Source organism: Anser brachyrhynchus (genome assembly GCF_964034855.1).
Source record: "Anser brachyrhynchus genome assembly, chromosome: 11".
In the NCBI taxonomy this organism is placed as follows: domain Eukaryota; kingdom Metazoa; phylum Chordata; class Aves; order Anseriformes; family Anatidae; genus Anser; species Anser brachyrhynchus.
Genome location: NC_137706.1, coordinates 2209070 through 2233452, shown reverse-complemented (window position 1 = coordinate 2233452; position 24383 = coordinate 2209070). Strand labels below are relative to the sequence as shown.

The 24383-nt window shown below is 42.1% G+C and overlaps 1 protein-coding gene and 1 long non-coding RNA gene across 3 annotated transcripts; one reads left to right on the top strand and one right to left on the bottom strand.

Annotated features, from left to right (window-relative positions):
• Positions 1-386: 386 nt before the first annotated feature.
• On the bottom strand, positions 387-12506 carry LOC308200932. Its single transcript, XR_013955945.1, has 2 exons — positions 11698-12506; positions 387-1872 (listed from the first exon to the last, which is right to left on the bottom strand). It is a non-coding gene; the product is annotated as an uncharacterized lncRNA (long non-coding RNA).
• Positions 12507-12989: 483 nt separating this feature from the next.
• LYSMD2 (LysM domain containing 2) lies at positions 12990-22808 on the top strand. 2 transcript variants are annotated; one of them, XM_080607515.1, is made up of 3 exons: positions 12990-13326; positions 17080-17417; positions 22027-22808. In XM_080607515.1, the coding sequence occupies exons 1-3, from the start codon at positions 13129-13131 to the stop codon at positions 22076-22078; spliced, it is 588 nt and encodes a 195-aa protein (XP_080463641.1). In that variant the 5' UTR covers positions 12990-13128; the 3' UTR covers positions 22079-22808. The 2 variants fall into 2 exon arrangements, with proteins under 2 accessions (XP_080463641.1, XP_080463642.1); XM_080607516.1 differs by having other exon boundaries at positions 13122-13326; positions 22031-22808.
• The last annotated feature ends 1575 nt before the right edge of the window (positions 22809-24383 follow it).

The following is a 24383-nucleotide window of genomic DNA, read 5'->3' as shown; positions in this document are numbered from 1 at the left end:
TCAGTAAAACAGTACGGGCTGAAGAATCTTAGTATAACTGAGCTAGCTGAAATTCACAACACCTTTTCTATCAAGTAGGAATTATTTGCCAAACTCAAGCAGTTATTTTGCCAGTTAAAAAATAGTTCTTTAAATCCATCTTTTTGCTATTCAGAGCTGTGAAGTAAGATTCCAATTTTAGTATCTAATTCAGAGCCAGCATCTCAGAGCTACTGCTGAACATTATCCTTCTGCCTACTAATTTTAAGGCACTCATTCTTGCCCTAGGAGGCATATAATTGTTTACTATAGGAGTTCTCATGCTGTTTGAGCCATTTGTACAAATACTCACGGAGATGACTAAGTGCACTTGATACATGAAAAACCCTGCAGCTTCACAGAAACTATACCCTCAGAACCACTTGATGTCTACTCATATCTTTCGGTGAGAATCACAATTTTAGCAGATATTTCCTAATTTTTTCTTGGATTTAATCTATTTTTCCCCAAGTGCTACCTTGGATTGATTACATTTTACATCTCCCTCAACATGAAAAACAATATGTGATACCCTACTTAGTTTTTTCTTGCATATTCTGCACTCTAGTTAAATTTCATACTAATCAGTCACGAGTAAGTAGAAATAGCGATTGTAAAAAATCTTACTTTTAACAAAAGAAAGTTAACCTCCATGTGAAAGATGATTAAAATGGTAATTAATGAAAGCAGATGGCAACTAGGTCACTTTTAACACTGAAGAAATTAGTATATTCAGTACATCTTGTTTCTGAATACATGCATTAAATCCTGGCAATCGGCTTACTGAGTTTAATCTTTATGACTAATACTGGCAAGAAAAAAAATCTAGTAGGATCTCTTTGCAGAGATCACCTTGTATTGTGTTGCAGAAGAGGACTGAGGCAACAAGATTCTGAACATCCATCCCACAATACCTTCCTAACTCCTCAGGATCCAGACAAACTTGGGACCAAATCATGACAATAACTACTTTTTTTCTTACACAAAACCAGAGTGGCAGAGACATGGCTTTACAAAGCATCCATCTTCAGAAGGCTATGCCAATCCCAGTCCTGACACATGCCCAAAGTCTCTGAGCTTTTGTTTCCAGCTCTGGAAGTGAGATGAGTTCTGTATTTTGTACTTGTAGGGTACAGACAACTCATCACTTTGCTCTGCAGATGAACTCCTTTGGCCCGTGCTCCCCCTCCTTTACCTTTTGCCTTTTTTAGGAGACATGTTCTTCTACAAGCAAGAAACTGAGCAACACTGCAACATGTATAATAAACAAAGGCATCTCTTCACAGCACCACATTAGTGATTGAGCTGCATTTTTGAAGTAGAAAAGCACCCCAGCAACTGTAATCAGCTTAACTAACAGGTAGACCTCAATGGGTTTGTATAATTTTACAAGTAACGTCAACCTTAATGCTAAATGCTAATGAATTCCATGAAACAAACCTACCAGGGATGCTCACCAGGAAGCAGATGATGGCCCTGAGAACCTAAAGATATCTTTCCAGGCTCACTCGCCTATTCAGATGACATGGAGTTTGGGAATTGGTTCAGAGCAACTTGAAAGAATTGTTTAGCAGGAAGGATGATGTGAGGCAAGTTTCAGCAAATTTGTATGACTGAGAACAGCACAGGTGTTTGCAAAGTGTGTTTGGGCTCTCACTTAATTCCTCCTATTGGCTCAGTCACTGTTTTGGAAATGTTTATTCAGCTGCTGAGGATGAGAACACTCACATGATGAAGTAGGTCTTGCAGCTCTGCTCAGGTGAATTAGCTGATTGCCGCAGTTTGTTCTGCAGTTCTTCCACACCATCAGGTTCATGGCCAGCAGCAGAGTTCATCTCAGGAAAATGAAAATCCCTGGTGCCAAAGAATAAAGTGACAGATTGGAGCAGTCTATTTTAGAAGAGAGCTGCCATGTCTAGTTAGTATCATACAGTTTCACTGCACAGTAACAAATGGATGCTGGGCTGAGCTTGGAAACTAAAGCCAAAAGTAATTGAGTATTTCAGCCAGGAAAGGGAACAAAAAAGTCACAAGCTTTTCTGCATTGGAAAAGCATTTTCTGCATTGCAAGGAGTGAGCATGTGTGTTTTGCTAATATTCTCCGATTTCCTTTGTTTCCTTTCAAATGAACGTTTAAAGACAAGACACCAGCATAGATGCTATATATCACCAAATTTGAAATTTAAGGGAAGGAACAATTGTTTGATGTAAGCAGAGAAATCAGTGGGTCTCTATTGCAATTCAGGTTTCACTATCTCACATCTTCTGCCACCATACTGCATCTAAACTCTATAGAAAACACTATAGAAAGCTTTCACAAAAATCCTCAATTTATCCCACCCACCAAGCAAAACGTTTCCTTTAATCTCATTCCTATTTCACAAGAAGGATGGAATTCAAATATGAATCCTAACAATGAAACTGCTTGCCTGTTCCTTTCCAAGTGAGCATATTAACCTATTTTTCCTATTTATTACTCTTTGCCACTGTATAGTTACTGCTTATGCTTGCCCATTATTTCATCATAAAAATCTACTTAATATATTCATGGGTGTTTGGGCCTATGTCCAACATTGCTATAGTATAATGTTATTATGGCCTTATTTAGATTACCTGCCCACCAAAAATCCATTTTTGAGTAGATAAAACTGGAAGTTCCATGGTAACACGATGTCATTACAACTTCTGATAGAAGTAAGCAGGATGCTTTTCATTTTAGCATAGTGACAGTGACTGATTTTCTTAAAAATCACACATTTGCTTTCTATATCAATGCATTTAATTTATTCACATTTACAATTCACAATAAATGTGAATGAATTAAATGCATCAAAAGGCATTCACGTGCATTATAAGTAAATGGGAAATCCAATATAACCGGTGCAGTCTACCTCAGAGAATTTCAGGGACACTTGGCTCTGGCTCCTCTCATTGCAGCCCTGGCCTGTGTCTGACCCTGGATGACCAGCTCAGTATTTCTGGTTGCAAATCCAGTAAAAATTAACTGCTTCCAGGAACTACCATCACCCAAACTTCCATATATATGCAGCCTAATCATTGACATTCAACATCTGACCTATCGCTGTTTTAATGTCACAGCTAACCACTGCTTCAAACATCAACATTCCACTCTAGAATTAGATTTCATAATATCTGCTTGCAACTTTGACACTCATGTTCATGAATTCAGAGCATAAGCCAGTATTGGACATACTACCATAATATTCAGGGTGTTTCCTTCCCGCATTCTTGCCTGTGGTGTAAATGCCCCAGACAGTATTCCCATGCTCTACTCTGGCTTAATGAGACTTCAGAGAGTGCCGGGTAAAAGCACATGAAGTGCCATTATGATCATGTGGAAAATAATCACATTTTATGGCCAGTACCAGAGTCTTAATTACGGAGCTCTCAGCATCTGGAAATAGAGATGTAAATCATTGAGAGATCTTCTCAGTACAGGCAGTCTTCAGTCGGGCCAAGTCATCAAAAAGATTATTTTCCTGGCAATATCTGACAGACATTTCACAGACTGAGAGACCTTCACACACACTGATATGCTGTATTGCATATACACAGACACAACAATTACAAAGACTAATCACTCAAAGGGTGGTGAGCAAGAGTTAGCTGCTCATTGCAGCAAGTACTTTACAGGATAAGGGCTGGGCACTGAGTGGGGAAAAAAGCAGCTGAAAAAAAGTCAACCTGGCATTTGAAGAGACCTAGATGGAAAGTGAGGTAGGGAAGACACAGACACTGAAATAATCAGTCCTGAAGGACTCCCTAGAAGGGATTCTGCAGCTGAAACTCTTAGAGGAGGAAGAAACTAATTATAAGGACCTTATTCAATTATTTATATCTGACCTCACAAACCATACCAATGCTTGAACAAACAAGTCTATCGCTAATTAGATGTGCCAATGCAGAAAGAAAGTCAGGTGTTTGCACATTGTGCAACAGGATGGTAGCATTTAACAGTACATCAGAAAAGCACTATCTGTTGTCCTTTGGAAAACATAAGGACTTGAGAACATTCTCATTAGGATGTAAGCTCCTCCGGTAAGGTCAGGAATAACATACAGGTGGGATATATATAATCCCTTTGGACAATTGGTCTATAATGAAGTGTGGAAACATAGAATATTCTTCAAATATACCATGAATGTCAAAACGAAGTACTCCCCAAAAGACACAACTCCCTTCACTTAAACTCTTCCTCATTTCCTATTTTTGATTTTTAATTTACAGACAAAACAGGTCACACCCTGACACACCTTCTAATGGCCCAGAAAAACAAGCATCTGGAGCACTAAGCTGTGACTTACTGATGGAGGAGCCAGTGTCCTTTTGCTTCCAGCAACACTGCTGTACAGATGGTAACCTCTATCAGAGAGGCACGGTATGAAACCACAGTAATGCCTTGAGTTGCTTTCCTGCAAGCCACCATTATCCCTTTAACTCTTCACCTTGTGTTCCGACTTCAGCTCAGATCTCTGGAGCTGTTCAGTGGCTACCTTCACACAGGAACGTGGCTACATGACATTCCCTCGGCAGGTGTCATTGTAAGGGGTTTCTGACTTGAGCCTGCTCAGAGTTTAACAGAGAAGAAGACAGAAAATGCTGAAGAACAAGAAGAAAATGCTGTGGGAAGACAGAGCACAACTAAGTATTGCTTGGAGAGGCATAGAGATCTTTACCCTGTCACAGAAAATACTCTTCTACAAAGTTGCAGTGTATGTTAAAGGCAGGAATGAGTCCAGACAAAGCAGCATGAGTTACTGCTGGGAGCATTCATACGGATTACATTTAGAGTGCTTGTGGTCAAAGCAGCGTCCTGAATCCTCCAGTTTCCTTCAGGACTCCATCTCCTCCCAAGGGCAGCGTGTTCAGCCGGGAGCTGACTGCAAAGGCAACAAGCTAACTTTCCCTCAGATCCGCCAGCTCTACCTCTACCACATCACAGAGGCCTGCTGTTATAATTGTCGCCTTAAAAGTTAAGGAACAGCACCCAGAAACTGTCAGCATGCAAAACAAGGATCCACTTCACCCGCCATCACACCTCACTTCCCATAACACCATCACAGTCCTTTTAAGACTGACTCCTCACTGCCCCAGATGAGAAGCCTGTTACAAGAAGTATGAACACTGCTAGTTTAGTGCCCTATTTACACGAGCTAAAAATAGGCACACACCAAAAACACACTCCCGCGTTGGACACTAAGTGATAACATGAGCCACAAGGCTGATTAGGCCCAATTAACGCATTCCCACAGGAAGAAAACATGCACTAGTAAACAGCTCAGAGGGCAAAAAGCTCTTGGAATAGAAACTTGCTGCCCAGCTTCAAATGCACCCTCATCACTGCTTTTGTCATCTTCTTCCTCCCTTTGCAGCAGGGCAGGCTGCCCCGGAGGAGCAGCCACAAGGGACATCCATTCGGCCTGGGAGCTGTAGTCTGGGGCCTCGTCTGTGGTCAGTGAAGGTAGGCAATTTTGGAAGAGACTCACAGGAAAAACTTAACGAGAGTTGTTCTTTCCAAGGTAATTCTTAATCTTTGCAAATAGCTTCCTTCAAGGAAAGCAAACAAAAATCCCTCTTATTTTCAACTGCTGTTCTTTACAAGCACTTCCCACCCCAAAGCCAGACACATGCAAGGGCTGACATCTGTATGCTTGCCCGAGATCTTCTTTCATTTGGGCAGGGCATTGGTGGGATTTCTGCAGGCTTAAGAGGCAGTGGGTATCTGGGAGAGGCTGAAAGCGTTCAGCTTAAGTTTCAGAAGAGTTACACTCTTGATCACTTGAGTCACCGACTCCTGTTTACTTCCGTCTAGGGAACCAAGCCTACTGGTAGTTCAGCTTCTGCCTTACGCTAGGTTTAGTCCAGAGCTGAAGCCAGATCCTCTTTGAAGACAATGACAGAGCAAAAAAAAAAATGACGGAAGTGTAAGATGAGGATGGACATTTGAGAGAAATAGGGTCAGTAAGGAGGCGTAAGGCAGAGCAGGCATAGTTCAATAGACAGCATGTGGGGATGAAAAGCTTGATAAGCCGACCTGGATTTCTGGATGTCTGCTAACTTCATTCATGTTCTTAGGGAATTTCTGGACAGCTTATTTGGATCCCTGACTATCAGTTTGAGATACACTTCCATAGAAGACAGTCCTTACTGAACCCTCTGACTGAGGGAAGCATTAGAAAGGCTTTTTAAGTCTCTCTGAACTAAAGCAAAGTTAAGCAAAGTTAAAAGCCTATATAAAATTAACAAGTTATTCTTGACCTGTTGGAAACAGGTTATACCAATCTGTCTGTAAAAGAGTAAGCCTAAAACTAGTTGCAATATATAATAAGCAAGTCTTCTCCTCTGCATTTCTTCCTTTAATTAAGAAAGCTCCCTTTGGCTCAGCTGTGACTGGAGCTACCTCAGCAAGTGAGGTGCAGAATGACACTAAAAAACACCCACTCTGGCAAATGAATATTAAGAAGTTGTTTTATTTAGACAAAAACATTTGTTGTGGTGAGGCATCTGTTTGCAGATTTTCCAATAAAACACTGTCCAAAGATGTTCAGATTGAAAAAGCCACTCAGAGAGAAGCAATGGGGCAAGGAAAGACTCCCTTATTACCAGCCCTCTGACCATTCTGCACAGCTTTCTCTCACCACAGAGCTGTCTTCCTTACATTTATTGCCGGATTTACACACCAGTGGAGGTGCCACTATCATGTGACAGTCAGATTTATCGTATTAACTGCTTTTTTTTAGTTAAGATGCAAAAGCAGGGGTTAATTGTACTGAATTTGAATTCAGTGGTGAAAGGAAGATGTTAAGTCAGCACACAAATAACCAAGAGGCTCAGCAGCGTGAGCTGACGGTGAGGATGCTGCATACAAGGCTTGGTTGGGTGCAGGTGCACGTGAACAGAGGAAGCACCTGGGAAGAAGCAGTTAGCACAGAAAGGCAAGGCAGCATGAATAGAAACATATGGAAGCCAAGTTAAACACTTTGAACCACTGAAATACTCTGCAATGACTAACTTTCTAATGCTATATGCAAGAATAATTTTGACATTAGTTTCACTCTGAGAATTGAAATCAAATAATGGTGTCACGGGGTCCAGTGATAAACAGACAGCTATCCAGGAACTGCTCAAGAAGTTGTCCTCACACAGCTCTACCTCCATGTTTTCAATGAAGACTTCACTGCAGATAAGCAGCACAAGGCATTGCTACCTGTGAATCTATGAGCCACCTTGGGAGGCAAAAGATTTGCTACTAGTTATCTCCCGTCACTGACAGTCTGACTAAATGTGTGTACTGGGTCTGGCTGGGATGTTAACTTTCCCTGCAGCAGCCCATATAGTGCTGTGCTCTGCACTTGCAGCTAGAACACCAATGGTATCACACCAGTGTTGTGTCTGCTGCTGAGCAGTGCTGGCACAGCATCAGGACTCTCTCTAACTCTCCTAAGGGGTGGGCAAAAAAGTGAGAAAGGAACATCACCAGGGCAGCTGACCTAAACCAGCCAAAGGGATATTCCATACCATATGATGTCACACTCAGCAATAAAAGGTGGAAAAAGGAAGAAGAGGGGAAGGGTGGGCTCTCATTGCAAAAACATCTGTCCTCCTGAACACTGGCTACATGCGTTGAGGCCCTGCTTCAAGGACGTGGTCAAGCATCGCTCATTTGTGGGAGGCAGAGAGTAATTTCTTTCCTCTGCATTTCCACACAGCCTTTACTTTTTTTTTCCCCCTTTCCCCCTCTCTTTTCCCCCTCTAGTTAAATTGTTTAATTAATAATAATCTTTCCTTAATAATTATTTTTTTCCCTTGAATTAAATTATCCTTATCTCAACCTGTGAGTTGTTCTTTCCTTTACTTCTTCCCCTCCTCTTCTAAGGAGGGGGAGTGAGAGAGCGGTTGTGGTGTTCAGCTGCCTAGCACAGTAAAACCACCACAATGTGAAGGGGAGCTTTTATCGATGTATGAAGAGGTTAGTCAACACGTATCCATCTGTGTGTGCAGCAGCAAGTTATGTATAGCAATCAGCAAGGCATGCATTAAAGAAGGTTATAGGCTGATGGTTTAGCTGCGAACAGCACATTTAACTCGGACGTCATTGAGGGACAGCAGCTCGTGCCCCTGGGTGCCTCCCTAACAGTCACTGCAGTGGAGAACAGCACTTGTGATGCTAATGGACATATGCTGCTGCTCCAAACATTTCCTCCTCCTGTGCTGTTGACTTCCCTGCCTGACAACTTATTAGCCAGGCAGTGCTATACACAGCTTGATTTCCAAGGACTTTATGACCTAAAGGAAGAGTTGACAAAGGCTAAAAAAGACCTGGACAGGAACACAGCTTTGGGGCCAGCGGCTGTCCCTCCAGGGTCATCGGATAGCTTGTCCCACACTCCTCCTGCAATGTCAGCAGCAACCCCCCGTCTGCTAAGCCTGCAGTGCTCTGCTGGGTACTGGCTTCTGGCCCCATAACCCAAGGTCAAACACAGCCATGGACAGCCTCCTCACAGGTGTGCCAAACAGTGATTCTACCCTACATGTTCACCCCACCTATTTTCAGTGTGAACAACTATGAATCACCCAAGGGCTGCCTGCCCTTTCAGCATGCACAGGTCATAAACAAAAATCAGTCATAAGATGTGGTTAGGAAGAGGAAACTGGCCGGTATCATTTTGCAGCAGCTGATACCAGAAGCCACATGCTTTGAGAAAATGGAACATGTCTGTAATAGCACAACCCAAACCACTCACATGCTTTCCTGTGCAAGACTGCTCCCATCAGCATGGGACTTGCAGCATTCACGTTCCTAAGTGGCAGGTGGTGTACAAGAAAAACTAGAGGCAACGAAGAAGTGCAAAGTCCTTCCACGGGTAATCATGCACCCAGCATGCAGCTGGGAAAGGTATTCAGCTGCTGCAAATGGTAGGGAAAGGGAACAAACGAGATTTTACCAGCACTTTACACAATAAGGCAAAAAAGCCCTGAGAACATAAACTCACAGCACATATTGCAACACTCTTATGACCTTAATATAGAAACCTATAGTAACCCCTGCTAAGGGTGTTAAATATTAATAACAGCTCGCAGCTGCTACTGCAACATGCTTATTTTGATGAGGAATATGTGAACAGCTTAAGTAACATGCATCAGTTCAGACAAACTCACCTACCCTTTGAAATTCATACAGGACCTTTTCTCCTTGTTGCAATTAATTCCAGAACCCAGGGCTATTATTTTTAAAGGCAGAAACTGTCTCTGATCTTTGTCCTACACTGCACCGTTTTTTTTGGTCAGAGGTTGCAACATGAGCAGAGGTGGGCAGCACAGCTTGATACATGGCCCATTGCCAAGGGCAGCCTTATTTTCATCTATTCTGTCCTAGTTACTGTGATCCTGCCCACATATTTAACCCATGAAGATGATTGTATATTGTTCCTGAAGTTAGAACAACCCTGTCCCCCATCAGTACAAATACTGTAAGTTGTAATGTCTGAGCTTGCTTCATAAATGAAGTTAGATAATGCTCTATTTCATTTAACCCTTTGAAATGTAGATTTGGCCCAAGGTTTCTTTACTGACAAAGCAGCTGATGAATACCTGATCATTAACAGAATGATTACCTAGCTAAAAAGCATCGTCTTCTCTACTTGGCCATTAAGTTGTATAGGCTGCCTTAGCTAGACTCAGTTGATACTGATCTCTATTTTAGAACCCTATTTTAGAACCTTCCTGAACCATTTAGAACCTTTGGTTCCTGAACCTTTAGAACCATTATATAGGTCAACAAACTGAAGTAAATAAATCAAAACCACTGTGCAGTTACCGACCTAGATATGGATGATTTTCAAAGATAAAAGGGCAGCTATACCCAATGCTAACTGACAGTTAATGGACTGCATACACTTAAATACTGTTGGTTACTTAAAGTTTCATCATGAAGCTCTACTGAAAATTCATCCTCAGAGCTAATTTAGATAGACAAGAGGAGACAGAAGTGTCCCTAACTGAATGCATTACTCATTACCAGTTACGTTTGAGCTAATGCTACAATACTTACAAAGCAGTAGTTAAACATAATTTTGTCCATAGGCAATTCCTGTACAATGATTTTATACAAGAATGCAGGGCCCATTATCTAGGTCTGAATATGTCCCCAGGGAAAAAGCAAAAAGAGGTTTCCACTTCTCCACAGATTTAACTCTAAGAAACTCTTATGTCAGGCAGACACTCCACAGTACTTAGTTGAGGTGTCCAAAGTGAAAGTTTTCATTTAAAAAACTATGTTTCCAACTGCTATAGCTGCAGCAATAACCTCCGAAACATGAAACGAGTAATAGAGGCAATGATGTCTGCAGACAAGCTCAGAATGACTCAGGAGTGAACCCCTCCATCCCATACAAACTTGATTAGAGCAACCCCTAGTTACGTGACTTCAGTGCAAGCATTACCTAAAGAATTACTGATTAGTGCAAGAAACAGGTTTGGGCGAGAACAGCTCCTCCAAACTAGAAGCTCAGGCGGCAGAAGCTGCAACACAGAAACAGGAAGGGCAGAAGAGAACAGGGAGGAAAGAAGCAGACAGTACTGCCAACAAACTTCCTTGCTGAACTGAGGTCATGACCAGGCACTAAACCCTGCAATTAAAGCTTTAATTGCCTCATAGCCCCATCCATCAGGAATTACCTGGATATGTCTGTAAGCTGCTGATCTGGAGGTCAGTAGGGAGAACATTACTATGGGAAATGAGAAACCCAAAGCTACAGCAGGAGTTATTTCTAGTGTGTCAATTTTGGTAACCCTACATCAGACCTTTGGGGATGGGTAATCAATGCAGCCCTGCAGCCTGCCAGAGGAGCTTGTTACCTTGTCTGGAGTCAGACAGGGCAACCCAACAAACAGGCAGCACAGGCACAATGCAGAATCGTACTACAGCACCGACTCCAGGCCCAGCTGACATGACACTGGGAAGCTGGTGAGCTTCAGCCACAGACGGGGCAGCTAACAACCCCAAACCCAAAAGTCCTGGGCAAGCTAGCATTTCCCTCAAATTTCTGAAGGTCACAGACATGAAGACATCTCAGTAGAACAGACACCCCGTTCTCACTGCTAACATTTTCCTTCCTTAAAAAACAAAGCGTCATCAGTAAGGCACTTCTAGTTTCTTCTGTAACTTGCTTTCAATGCATACAAGAAATGCTTGCAGGTAAAAATGGGCTTCCTAATTTAAGCTCTGGCTCAAATATTTAACTTTTTCTTGTTTCCAAGGGTATTCACTTTATTTAGAGAAGAGGCAGACAGCTAGTCAAATCAGGTATCTTGGCAACATCCCGAATCCAAGTGTTCTCCCAGCTATACTCTGGGTTTGAGGGGTAAGAAACAAACATCTCTATGAATTGCTGATGTAAAGAACACAGTTTGGCAACTCCAGGAAGAAAAAAAAAAAATCACTCATACCCATCCTTCAAAAGGTGTATTACTACAATAAAGCTTTCAGCATTAACTATAGTATCCATATATTAATGCAAGGGCTGCTGCTGCTCTCAGGTGTGACAGTGATTTAAAGTGCATTGCACACACTCCACATAGATTTTAAGATAACATTGCAGCCAATATTACTACACTCATACAATGCATTTTCAAACTGATATTACACATTCAACTCACTGTATCAGTAAGACCGAATGGCATTTTCATTCTATTGAATTGCAGCTCCCCTGTGCTAAAAGCTGCTTAGCTGAAGTAACTGGTCAGAGTAATTCCAGCTCCGGGCAGGCATCCGGATGTTCGTAGCTTCCGCTGATCGGCTGTCAGAGGCTGAGGCTGAGCCATGGCTGCACAGAGCAAAGTTTTTTAATAAGGCTGCCCTGCAGTTCTTCAGCTCTCCCGCTAGGTGGGCCGCAGCTGAAAGCTGATGCAGGTCAGCAGGCTGACTAGTTTCCGAAGGAATTGAAAGCACAGAGGTCACAATTAATCTGGTGCTCTTTACAGAGCCGGTATAGCCTCAATTGGATATCCCAAGGTAGCCTACAACTCCTACAACTTCCCAAATATGCTTTATAGCTGCAGAAAAATTAAAGCTAAGCACTTTTGCAACCAATTTCTGCTCTATCCATGTGTTGCCTGCTGTTGTTTGTTTAGACTCTGGGATTGTCACGCTGGCTTCTCTCGTGACGGTGAGGTGCTGCTGTGTCAGTTCTTACCAGTAACCAGTGCATCTCGCAGGGCAGCTTTGACACATGCATGGAAACTGGTGGCCAGATTAACAGCCTTTGTCAGATCATTCATTTCTGTATTTATTCCTTCAAGAGACTATGATACAGTCAGTGAACACAACCCATTTAAAAGCCACAACTAGATATTGTCAGCTGACATAAATATCCATAAGTAACTATGTGGATACACACTGCACTAAGGAATGCTGATGTTATCACATAAACCAATTGAGCTCTTACATATCTTTTGTTTTGCCAGGTCTGTCTTTCTAGGAGCTTCCAGAAGAGAAATGCACCATGGTGTTTGCTACCCACCACTTCCAGCATTGCACTGGCTTGAGGCCTGGAGGGCAGCTGGTCCAGAAACCCTGCTCTCATCCAGCCACCCTGAGAGGGCTGCATAGGGCACGTCCTGGTATTTGGGTGCCCTGCGTATGTGTGGCCCTAGTATTTTGGTACCCTGCATGCATGCACATGAGCACCTTATACACAGACCATACCATTTGTTATGAAGCTTATTACTTAATAAGGGCTCAGCTTCCAAAGAAACTCTGTGCGCAGATTTCTAGGTGACGAGCACTGACAGAAAACCCGGAGCCCCCCCGCGACCCTTCACGCCAGGCAGAAGCCCGCGGGTCCCCCCGCCGCCCTCCCACCTCCCCTCAGCCGCCCCGCTCCCCTCACGGCTCCCGCCCCGCCTCAGCCGCCCCCGCGCAGGCGCCGTGCGGCTCGCGGCGCAGTTCAGGGCGGGCCGGCCGCCAGCCCGCCCCGTGCCGCTGCCGCCGTTACCGGGCCGGCGGGCGGCGGCCGAGGGGGGGGGCGCGGACCCCGCGCCATGGCCGGGGGGCGGCGGGGCGCAGGGCGCTGAGGGGGCGGCGGGAGCATGGCCGAGTCGCTGCGGGAGGAGCCGCCGGGCGGGCCGGAGTCGGAGGCCGAGCTGTCGCAGCGGCTGGCCCGCACCAAGGCCCGCTCGTACGGCAGCACGGCGAGCGTGGCGGCGCCGCTGGCCGAGCGCTACGTGGAGCACCGCCTCAGCGCCGGGGACACGCTGCAGGGCATCGCCCTCAAGTACGGCGTCACGGTAAGGCCGCAGCGGGACGGGGCGGCAGCCGGGGGAGCCGGGCCCCGAGGCCGCCGTGAAGCCGCGCCGCGCTGCTGCTGCTTTCGGTGTCCGCAGCACCCGCACCCCGCGGGCTGCGTACCTCAGCGCGGCGACCAGCCCTTGCTCACACGGCAAGCCACCGCTACGCTCGCTGCAGACTGTGAAGAACGGGGCCATTACGGTTATCTGGAGAAAACACCTTGTGTCGAGATTGACACATAGCTGTGACCCGGAGAGTATCTGTCAGCAGCTTCAGGGCTCAATCCTCCCATCGGCCAACCACCGCCAGCCCGAGGTGACTTAAAGAAGCGGTGCTGCTTCGCTCCCTACGGAGAGGAGACTTTACTCCTGTGAAAGCACTGGGAGGCTCAGGCCAGCCCATTCCATGCACAGGCCACTTGGTCTATCAGCAGGCTCTGACACCGCGCCTCACATTGTCATCCCAGTTCATTTGGGGCACACCGAGCTACCAGCTGAGCTGTCTAAATGCAGCTTCAGTAGTCCCAACATACAGAACCGCTGGGGGCCAGACAATTGATCGTAGTCAGCAGCATGGCACTGGTAACACAGCGAATGTCACTTTCACACTCCCTGCAAAGAGCACCTCCCAGTTGGGCTCATTCCAGAGAAAGAGGTACAATGCAGTCCTGAATTAGGAGGTTCTGCCTGGAACGGGTTTCATTTCCTTCTCTGGCTCAGAAAGATCTACTAAGGCCATCCAGATTCAACAAACTTCAACAGCATTCAGCCTTCATTGTGAAAGGAATATTTAAGGGAAGAAATAGAAAGTAGCTTAACAAAATGATGTTGACAGAGTTAGTGGCATTTTGAATTTACAGTGGTCTACATTAAAATAAAGGTTTTCTTAGTACTGAGGCAGAGCAAAGTGACCCTTGCTGCTTTTTTTTTATTATTATTATATTACTACATTTTGGTAACACTTTCCATGATGGATAGTCTCTGGCCTAAATATTTACACTTCTGAGAGAAGAACAAAACATAAGTATTTGCACTGTGCAGCAAGTGAAAAGTATATACATGAATTACAAAATAGTTTCAAAAAAGGCATTTCTAAACACTCTACAATTTCAGCTAAATTAAAGTTGTAGATAAACTTAACCAGTCTTAAGTGTTTAACTTACAAACCATAAACCCATCATGTGAACAAAGTTAATAAACTTTTGCTGTGCTATTGATGCATTTAAAATGTGAATGCTGGCTTTGAAGATCTCATTTGTTGTTTGATTCTGTGTTGCCAGTATTCTGCTTAGGGAACGGGAGCTCCATCACTAGACTGAAACTGAGAAAGGAAGATTCCATGTCAGTTTAACCTATGGGTACTACCAAGTTAGTCATTTGTTAATGTCTTGATGGTTTCAGCCCAGGGTATGAATGCATACAGACATGTTTGCTTTAAACAAAATGAAGAATCTTACACATTCACACAATGACAAGGACCGGCTTCCTCTAAGGAGCCATTACACTTGCTTCCTGTGTCCTGTATACTGATCTGAAAGTGAGAGTTGCTGTACTGTGGAACATCAGAATTATCTTAGGCTGCCATTACTTCCAGCATTACTAGTTTTAGAAGCTCCCCCATGTGCTTTTCCTCAGAGGGAATTACTGTGTAGCAAAAGACATCCTTGTCCAGTGCCTGAGTTGACATATGTATAGGCAATTTAAGATGCATGAAAATACCACGTTGGACAGAGGGAGTTCACTTTGCTTTGTTTGGCCTCAGCTTCTGCTGCCTTTCTCCCCCCAAATATCATTGATCTTGCATAATGTTTACTAGATCTTCTTTGAATGCTTGGGTAAATTAACTCTGGAATTAATAGCTCACATGTTTAGTATTATATTTATGGTTCACTTAGAGTACTGTATCCATCATACAAAGGTATCCCTTCTAGTGGGGGAGAAGGATGAGGCCTACTTGTTTCACTGTTGGTGGAAGTGGTTTGGATGAATTCTGCACCAGTTTATGCATTAGTGCATTTTCAGTTACAGTATTAAGAGCAATATTTGTTATTATAGGTCTGCAGCTAACAAATCAGGTGAGTTTTCCTAGCGCTAAGTAAACTACCTGCTACTTAGGCAATACACGTATGAATGTATGAGTAAGAGCTGTAGAAAGAGTAGAATATAGTGCACACTATCAAGTAACATGTTCAGGATTGCAAAGGACATTCTTTAGAGACATATTTCCTATTTCATTGTTACTTAGTGCAGAACGCCACCAGATTACTTAAAAGATATTCCAGGAAGAATTAACCAGAGGTAGAATTACAGTGCAGTAGGATAGAGAAGAGCAGTACAGTGCATTATTTATCAGCTACTGAAGCATCAGCTTCCTAGTCCCATTGATAAGAGAACTGGAGTTGAAATAGCTATTTTTCATCTTATATTGTATTTTTAATTGAGAAGAGCTCCAGCTGGCATTTTAAATTATTTTGATAACTATCAAGACAGGCACTAACTTTCAGAAATTTTGAAAATAGACATTTAAACTTGCACCTGATGGCCATTATTGATTTTGTTACTAAGTCGCATAGCTTTCTTATTGGCCTTCAGATAGTACTCTGCTTGGGAGGAAACTTAAACAGGCTCTAAACTGCGTAAGGTTCACCAAAAATAGTCTCCAGTCTTCAGGAGCTGGGACAGTAATGAGCTTTTCTTACTTGAAGAGTTTCTGACACTCGATGTTACTCAGCTATTAAATACAACCATGCCATTAACTTACTGACTTGGAAGAAAATTTGATGAGTAAGAACTTAATATTCTTAGTAGGGAAGCAGTATGAACTGCAGCTGGGGCTTTTTCTCTGTAGAACAACCTGAGATGCTATTAAAAATAGCATTAAGTATGGAACAATCAGGTCTTCATACATTAGTACTGAGAGAGATGCATCTAATGAATTCTTGCTTCTGTCCTGAGATAACATTTGCTGATGAGTAGGCTATGGAGTATTGTGGCTAAAAGTTGCCTAAGTAGTATTTAAGTTATGCAGCAGCTGTTAACATGCATTATGACACACAAGAGCTTGTTAATCATGCTGTAGAATCAGCTTACTGGACACATGTAGCATGTAGTCTATGTAACTGTATCAGAAATTGTTTAGAATCTCCCATCCCTTTCACTGCCTGACTCCTCACTGAAAGTCAGGACTTCAGCTGAATCTGAATGTATTACATCAGCTGTGGACAGAGGAGAGCAGTATGGATGAAGTGTATACAGCTCTTCCAACATTTGTGGTACTCACTGTTCAAAACCAGCAAGACCTAGGATGCTCAAGGTAACCATCATCCCTTGTTTATCCATGCTTTTTAAAGTAGTTTAGCTATAGCAGCTGCTAGCAGTTCTGAGCCTTACTCTAATGAAAACCAAACCAGCAGTGCTTTTGCCATATAATTTTTTTTTTCATAAGTTATTCCTGTAAGCCTGTACAGAGATTGGAAGACTATTCAAGAAATGCATCTTCAACTAGTACAAGACTTCTGGGAAGACCAATACAATGGAATCAAGTCTATATGCAAGGAAGAAGCTAGAACGCTGAGTTAACAAGGCTAAGATTTACTATCCACTGTGAAGTCTCTGAATGCAAAAAAATCCTTTAATGAAATCATTGCAAAAGTAGAGTCTTATTCTAACTAAAGGTTACTGTAGTACTTCAGGAAGGTGGCATTTTATACTTTGCCAAAACCTAATAATTTACATTTTTCCTATCTTTTTCAGATGGAACAAATAAAGAGGGCAAATAAACTGTTCACTAATGACTGTATATTTCTGAGGAAAACCCTGAATATTCCTGTTATGTCAGAGAAACCATTACTGTTCAATGGACTTAATTCACTGGAGTCTCCTGAGAATGAAACTGTTGACAGCTCCCCTTCTTGTGAAGAAGGCCCAGTGACAGTTCAGGAAGAAAGTAGTTCTTCTCCCAGTCCTCAAGAACCTGACAATCAGCCCACTGCACCAGAAGAACTGTCTGCCAAAGATTTTCTACAGAGATTGGACTTGCAGATTAAGTTATCCAAACAAGCAGCCAGAAAACTAAAAGATGACAGCGTCAGGTAAATGCAACTTTTAGTACTAAGCATCTTAATTTCATCCTGAAGGCTTTTTAGTCTAAGCTGGACCCTCTCTGTGGAGTATCTCAGATAGCAGCTGTAGTTTTGTCAAGAGCAAGTCTATGCAATCATCATGCACAAAATATAATTACAGTACACCACTAGCAGATGCCTTGACATGGCAGTTAAAAGCTGCCTCAGCATATGTTGTTCATAGAAGTGCAATAGCATCCTATGAAAGCTAGAAGGCCAGTATTCTCCAAAGCATCTCGCTATGTAAGTGAGCACTATTTAAGCAAACCCAGTTTGGTATGACTGCAGGGACCTCGCATCTCTTCTCTTCACATGGAGATCTGGAAAGAGGTTGTGCCAGCAGATACATACTTTGCTTTCAGAAAGTTGTTTGATACAAAGCTTCTTTCATCATCCCAGTTCACTTCAAATACCGATACCTTCCAGGACCAAATCTGTTGAGCATAGTCCCTTTTTTTCAAAAAGGTAAAGGGTCATTTCATCAACTTGAACTAAGTTCAACAGACAGAAACTTGAAGGGAAACAGTACACCAGATTTAGCAGTTGGATAAGCCTCATTTGGGAAGAATATCCTGTAAGACAACTGAAGAATCTATTGTACTCCATATACAGCTCCCCATTGCTAGAACAGCAGCAATTTAGAGCTGCTCTCTCAGGGAAGGTTGGGCAGCTTTTAGTGTTACATCTTGCTAGCACACTTTGTTTTGACTGGATCACATGAAAGAAAAATGCTGTTGTACCTCAAATCCCTCTTCCTTCAAACTCTTTCATTTACATTATTATATTTGAAACCACGGAGAGCATTCCTATCAAAATATGCGCTGCTGATGACTCTCAGATCATTAGATGTGTATCTAACATCCATTAGAGTAGGTGCTGACCCAGCAGTTAAGGTGAGTGAAATTGAACTGTGGTTCCTGTCAGAGGAAGGCAGTTGTTTTTAACATCCCTTCAACAAAGTTTGCAGAAGAAAATTCACTTTGGTGCTGCTCATGCTGTGGCAAAGTCTATATGCTGAAAATGACACTGCACAGGCAGCACACCACTACTACTATCCACTTCCTGTATTACTTAACCTACAGTTTAGGAAGCAAGGGTCCACTACAAAGTTTCCTTCCCAGGAACAAGGAATGCAGTAGGACAAGTTACATTACCAAGAACATCTGCTTCTGCTTGCAGTTTTTTTTAAATCAGCTCCAAAACTTGAAGTCATAACATCTCACCGTACCTGTCAGCCTGATTTGACAGATGTTATGACATCTCAAATGGCTCTTTACTTTGGTCTGCCTTAAAGTCACCAAGAATGCATGCACATACATACACCAATTCTGATCACATTTACCTGGTATCTGTCTTAGGTACAGGTATCTATTTCAGAGTCAGCAACAGTCCTGTGCTACAAAGGGGGCTTATGGTGAATTGTTCTTTAATTATAACTCTTGAATATTATAACTTCAGGGGTGCAGAACTCATTTCAGTACTCTCAAAGGAATGTAATATATTAACTTCTGAAGTTAACTTAATCCCAACAAAAGCCTCTCGCTGTTAGGTAAAAAGAGTGAGGAGCACACAGGTATAGATTTAGATAAGTTAAGCTTCAATAGCCATGCAAGCAGACAAGTGCTAGAGATCGTAGAATGTGATCTACTCAGTTTGTGCTAACTGCCTTTTGCTCTTAGTTCATGGAAAAATACATCTAGACCTACACATAATACTACTTTTACTGGAGTTTCACTGACCAAGAAGTCATTGTCTAATGAATCCCTGTAGCAAGCAGATTTATTCAAGATACAGCCCTAGGTGAGCAGCCTGAGACAGGAAGCCCTGTTTTTGTTTCGGACAGTATTTTTATAATAGGCCAAAAAATGCACAAGTTGTTTGTAGCATATTTAGAGAACTCTTATATTTGCATATTATGGAAGATACTAGTTTTATTCCACACACGGCACACAAGTTAGTAGCTTGAGAAAATGCTAGTGCTTCATCTTGCCCAAAATGCTATTAGGTATGTTTCAGGATGCTGACACTGAAATTGAGTTTAGCGATGCTTATTGTATCAGACAGAACACCAGAGATCTAATGCAAGCTCTTTGTAGGGTACTTAGGATTTCAGAGTGTGATAGGCTAGAACTCTTAAGGCCAAATGTATGCTTCTGGAACAGGTCACACCTTTCTGCAATTGCATTTTTCAGTGACTGATTTTGAAAACCTTGTAACTGAATAGAGCCTCTCTAATCATCAGTGCTTATATGAGACAATATAATTAAATGGCATGCAGCACTGGAACAGAACCTTATGTTGTCACCAGCTTTGTTGCCTAGAACTGAGTCTAGGAAAGAATATGGTGTTACAAGTTTTAAATGCTTCAGCAAGTTCAGTTAATTTGTCCAATAGTTGTTCACCATCATTAGCCATCAGCTCACAAAAGAGATACCTCAATAAAGGACAGTACCTGTGGAGACTCACATTTCCAGAAGCTGAGCTCATATTGGTGCCTTGTTTAAGTTTGGGTGCTAGAAGCATCTAAGGATTAGATTGAAATTTCCTTGTTCAGTCACAAGTGTGCTCAGTCTTATGAAAGCGGTTATTAGCATTTGTTGTTGTGGCCTGATGCATACAATAGCTTGCAGTAGGCATTTTTCTATGCTTGCATCCTGCCGGGCCAAGTGGCAGCAGCATTCAGGAAGAGACAGAACTATAAAACACTGTAATGCTTTGCTGTTCCTTTCCCTCTGTCTCAAGGGGAATGTTACAGTGACTTACCACTTCACTATTTTAAGCATCTTAAAAGTAAAGGAAGATTCAGTCGTTCAACATACACACACTGCTATTTTGCTGCTTGTGGACAATGGACCAAAGCTACTATGTAATCTTACTTCATATAAAGCTTGGCTTGGTTTTAGACTGTATGAAATAAGCTGTACTTGCTATGTACAACTCTGAAGATCTACAGTAGTAGTACTTCCTGACCATTACCTCTTCGCTTAGCAAAGCGCTGCAGCCTGGGACAGAATGCCATAAGCTGTCTTGCCAACTGCAGCATTCCTGAGCCTTGGTTAGAAGTTTATTCTGCACATTACAGCAAGTCACGGCTTTGCTTAGCTTCAAGCACAGTCACCCACTACATAATTCTTACGTCCCACCACATACAGAAACCCCTCAAAGCTGGCTGTGACCCAAATGCCAGTCTTCTGCCCTGTATTGAAGACTGCCATGTGAGCCCATAGTTCAAGGACATATTTCACAGGAGAAGTAGGTATGAACAGCTTAGATTGTAGTTGTTCTGCTACTTTGATAGGCTAATTTTCTAGTACTGCTGTCACACATATCCCTGCAATAACTGCAAGTTTAACTCAAAACTTTATTTTCTGGGAGGTTTAATTTTTTGACAAGTTGTTTCAATTCAAGAAATATCTTTGGATTAAGATTTTTTTTTTTCCTGGACTACTCAGGAAAAGAGGAAGATTGTGAAAATGAGAACAAGTTACTCAGCTGCTTGGTTACTCCATGCTTTCCCCCGTTTGTATTCTAGGGGGGTATACAAAATTTAAGCAGTAGTTAATGGTGTATAGAAGTTAGCAGGAAGAAGTCAGCATGATGGCATTTGGAACATGACTGAAACGCATAGTATACCCTGTACCATTATTAGGTTATTTGAGTAACAGTACCTTTGTATGCAGGCATGTACAGCATTAAGAATAATAAATCCTTTGAAGCTCACAGTACAACAACTGAAGTCTTTCAGTCCTCACCAACACGCTAGAATTGACAGCAGCTTCCAAGTTATGTTACTGAACCTATCCTTAAAGACATACTACTAGAAAATGATAGTCTTTGTAGTACTTAACATGTTCATATTAGTACCAGTTGCTGCACTGCCATTTTATATATGAACACTTTTAAAAGGGCGGTATTGTCAAGTAAACAGTAAGCAGACTGATGTTTCCTGAGGATGTTTAATAGCAATACTACTGTGGTTTATCCAGTCATCACACTAGAGCTTGTAGGCAACTATTTTCCACTAAGAAAATCCAAGTGATCAGTCTCAATACTGGGTGATGCACAGGGATTATATATTAACAGATCTACTCAGGGAAAATCCTTGCAGCATCAAGACAGATACAACTGATGGATCACTCCCCTTACTGCCTCATTTGCCCATCTGCATCCTCTGCCACTCAAAAGGCTTTAAGCAAATGTAGAATTGAAATACTATTTTTGAAGAGAAATGGGAGAATAGAATAGATACAGATAGAACAATAGAACTCCAGCATGCTCTCTACTTGCTTATCCTTTATAATAGTGCCAAATCAGTAATACCACAAATAGTTAAGCTCTAAACATCCTGATGTTGTGGAACCTTTACAGCTTTACTTACTTTTAGCCTTCTGTTCTTGTAAGCAATGAGAATTCCAGGCATGTATAATGAACAGTAGTATACAACAGTGTTCTTTTTAGGAAATTACTCTTAACTATTTTGATCAGTTAGGAAAAGTGGTTGTTCACATTTTAATAAGTTTGTACTGTTGAGGCATGATATCTGTCCCTGATCTGATGATTATGATCATTTCCTTTCTAGAGAGGAGGAGAATGAGGAAGGTCCCTATGCAACTTCTTCATATCACCACTAGAAGACAGATGGGATGGCCTGAAAACTTTCCATGAAATCAGTTCTTACAGAACTAAATGGTCAATAATTCAAAAAAGTCTTTTGGACTCATCATCATGATGTACTTTATACAAGTCATGAATGGGTAATTGCACTGAAATTATGACCTCTTCTGCCTTCCATAGGTTAATGTCCTTATGCTATATGAACAAAGGGTTGAAGCCTTCCAAAACTAGCAATGGCCTTTATACCCCTTCTGTGCAAACTGTAGCATGGTAGCAACAATATATCCTTGAGGTCACCCTTTACGCAGGATGTTGATCTTTAGTAAAGACTTTGTAAATACTGGTTAAAGTGAAATTTGTTTTAAGTATTTAAGATGTTAAGTAAGTTTGCTTGTAAATGACAAAACCATAAGTGGAAGTTTACTTATTCTGCAGACACAGGCAAGCTTGCTGTGGAAGTTGTGTCTACTTCAGGGGTGCAGAACTTGCCTCTGAACTGTACGTGGCTGTGTGGTTATAAGAACATCCTTTATTTCTAGGAAGGGGAGTCTGGCTTGTTTTCGTTAGTTAAAGCCTTTACTATTAAAGAACTGTCTACAAACATTGGCTAGTGAAAGGGAAGCGTTACAGCAAGAGATTATTTTTTTGTAAGATAAAGCATTGAAATATCAGATGTGTGTTCTTGTGTGCAGTTACATCGTGTGGTTTTAATTTAATAAATAAATTTCAATGTTTGTTCATTATGAAGTCAGCTTGGTTCTAGACTTTTTTGTGAAAAATGATTTATCTAATTACATGAGCTATTAAATGTTAATTTTAAGGCAAATGTGCTCCTTTACTATATACAAAGCTCCACCCTTGCCTCTTCCCTTAAGCACATGAAGTCATTTCTTAACCCAAGAGTTTACTGTTTGAGAAATATTTACTACTAATGAGACTCCTAAAAACTAATTGATCTACTTGTGCAGTCAACCAAAACCTTTCATTAAAGTTAATGAAAAACACTGGTAAGCCTTCACTATTCTAAGATGTCAGCATTCAGGTCTGCAAATTGATTTCATCTGAAGCTCAGGAATGCTGAATGCAAACTGCATTCATTCTTCACCCTGTAGTTAATATGTGAGCAACTGCTTGTTAATCATCCTGGATTTTTTTTTTCCCCTCAATTATTTGACAAGCTTCACAAAACTCTTCAGTAAAGAATTGCTGCATCCCTGCTGTGACAGATGTTACCTGTTCATCAGTTCACCTGTATAGTTTATTCTTTGCTCAAATGAAGAGAAAACTTCCTGCAATACAGTAACTAGCTTTCAATGTTGCTTCAAAATTTAACACTAGAAATAAGCCTCTAAAAGCCCTGGAAATACAATTTCAAATCTAGGCAGGAATTAGTATGTCCCTAGAGCTTGCAGGAATTTCAATCCAGGAGACTCATTCAGGATGTCTCCAGCTCTGATCTAGTGTAGTGGCACACAAATTCCCAAGAAGCAGGGAAAGTTGAGAGTAAAGAAAGCATTCATTCTTGTGGAACTGCTGAGTTAGCTTTAGCTCTTTCTGTATTTTTAAAATGGGGATTTACGTCTACTGCTTAGATACTAATTTCCACTGTTTTCAGTTAATTCTAGTAGGGCATTACCAGAGCCAGAAGAAACTTTTCTGAAAGAGATTCCAGCTTAAGGCCCAGATGTGTTTTTGTAACCTTTTAGAAAAAAAAAAAAATTAAGCTTTTCCTGCTGAAGATTTACAATTTTAATACCACTTATCCAGCCCCCAAAGACTAGCATATTTTGTTAAACAGGTCAGAAATACAGCTTTCCTTGCACCACAAGCACAGTTTCAAGCAGCCATATGAGGCCAGTCAAGCTACTGACAACTGTACTTCACCTCGCGCTTCCCAGGAGCACTACCATGCTCACAGGATGAAGGACCTCCATGAAAAAGGCAACAGGGTATCAGTGACACCATTCACATGTAGGCTTCCTGACTGGGAAAGCCACACAGAAGGGTATTAGAAGCAGCTCCTCTGCCAGCCAGAAGGAACAGGAGATGGGCAGAAATCCACCGCCACACACCTTCCTCCTCAGACAGGAGCAGCCATGCAGGCAGGTTTCAGTCAAGCCCCACAGCTCAGGCCAGCAGCCCTCAGGATGGACCCATAGGGCCTCTCCTCACAGGAAGCCCAACTGCACCAGCACTCAACGCAGCACCCATTGCAAGACCATGGACGTAGCTCAGCAGAGCCACCTACCTAATCTCCCCTGTTCCAAACAAGCACATTCTCACAGGGAGGATTTCAGCTCCACCATTAACCACGACAAAGGC

Bases quoted from the DNA above. Each gene is read 5' to 3' on its own strand.
- LYSMD2 (XM_080607516.1), top strand. From the start codon at position 13,129: ATGGCCGAGTCGCTGCGGGAGGAGCCGCCGGGCGGGCCGGAGTCGGAG. The intron at 13,327-17,079 runs GTAAGGCCGCAG...TATCTTTTTCAG, and splicing joins CCCTCAAGTACGGCGTCACG to ATGGAACAAATAAAGAGGGC. The intron at 17,418-22,030 runs GTAAATGCAACT...CTTTCTAGAGAG, and splicing joins CTAAAAGATGACAGCGTCAG to GAGGAGAATGAGGAAGGTCC.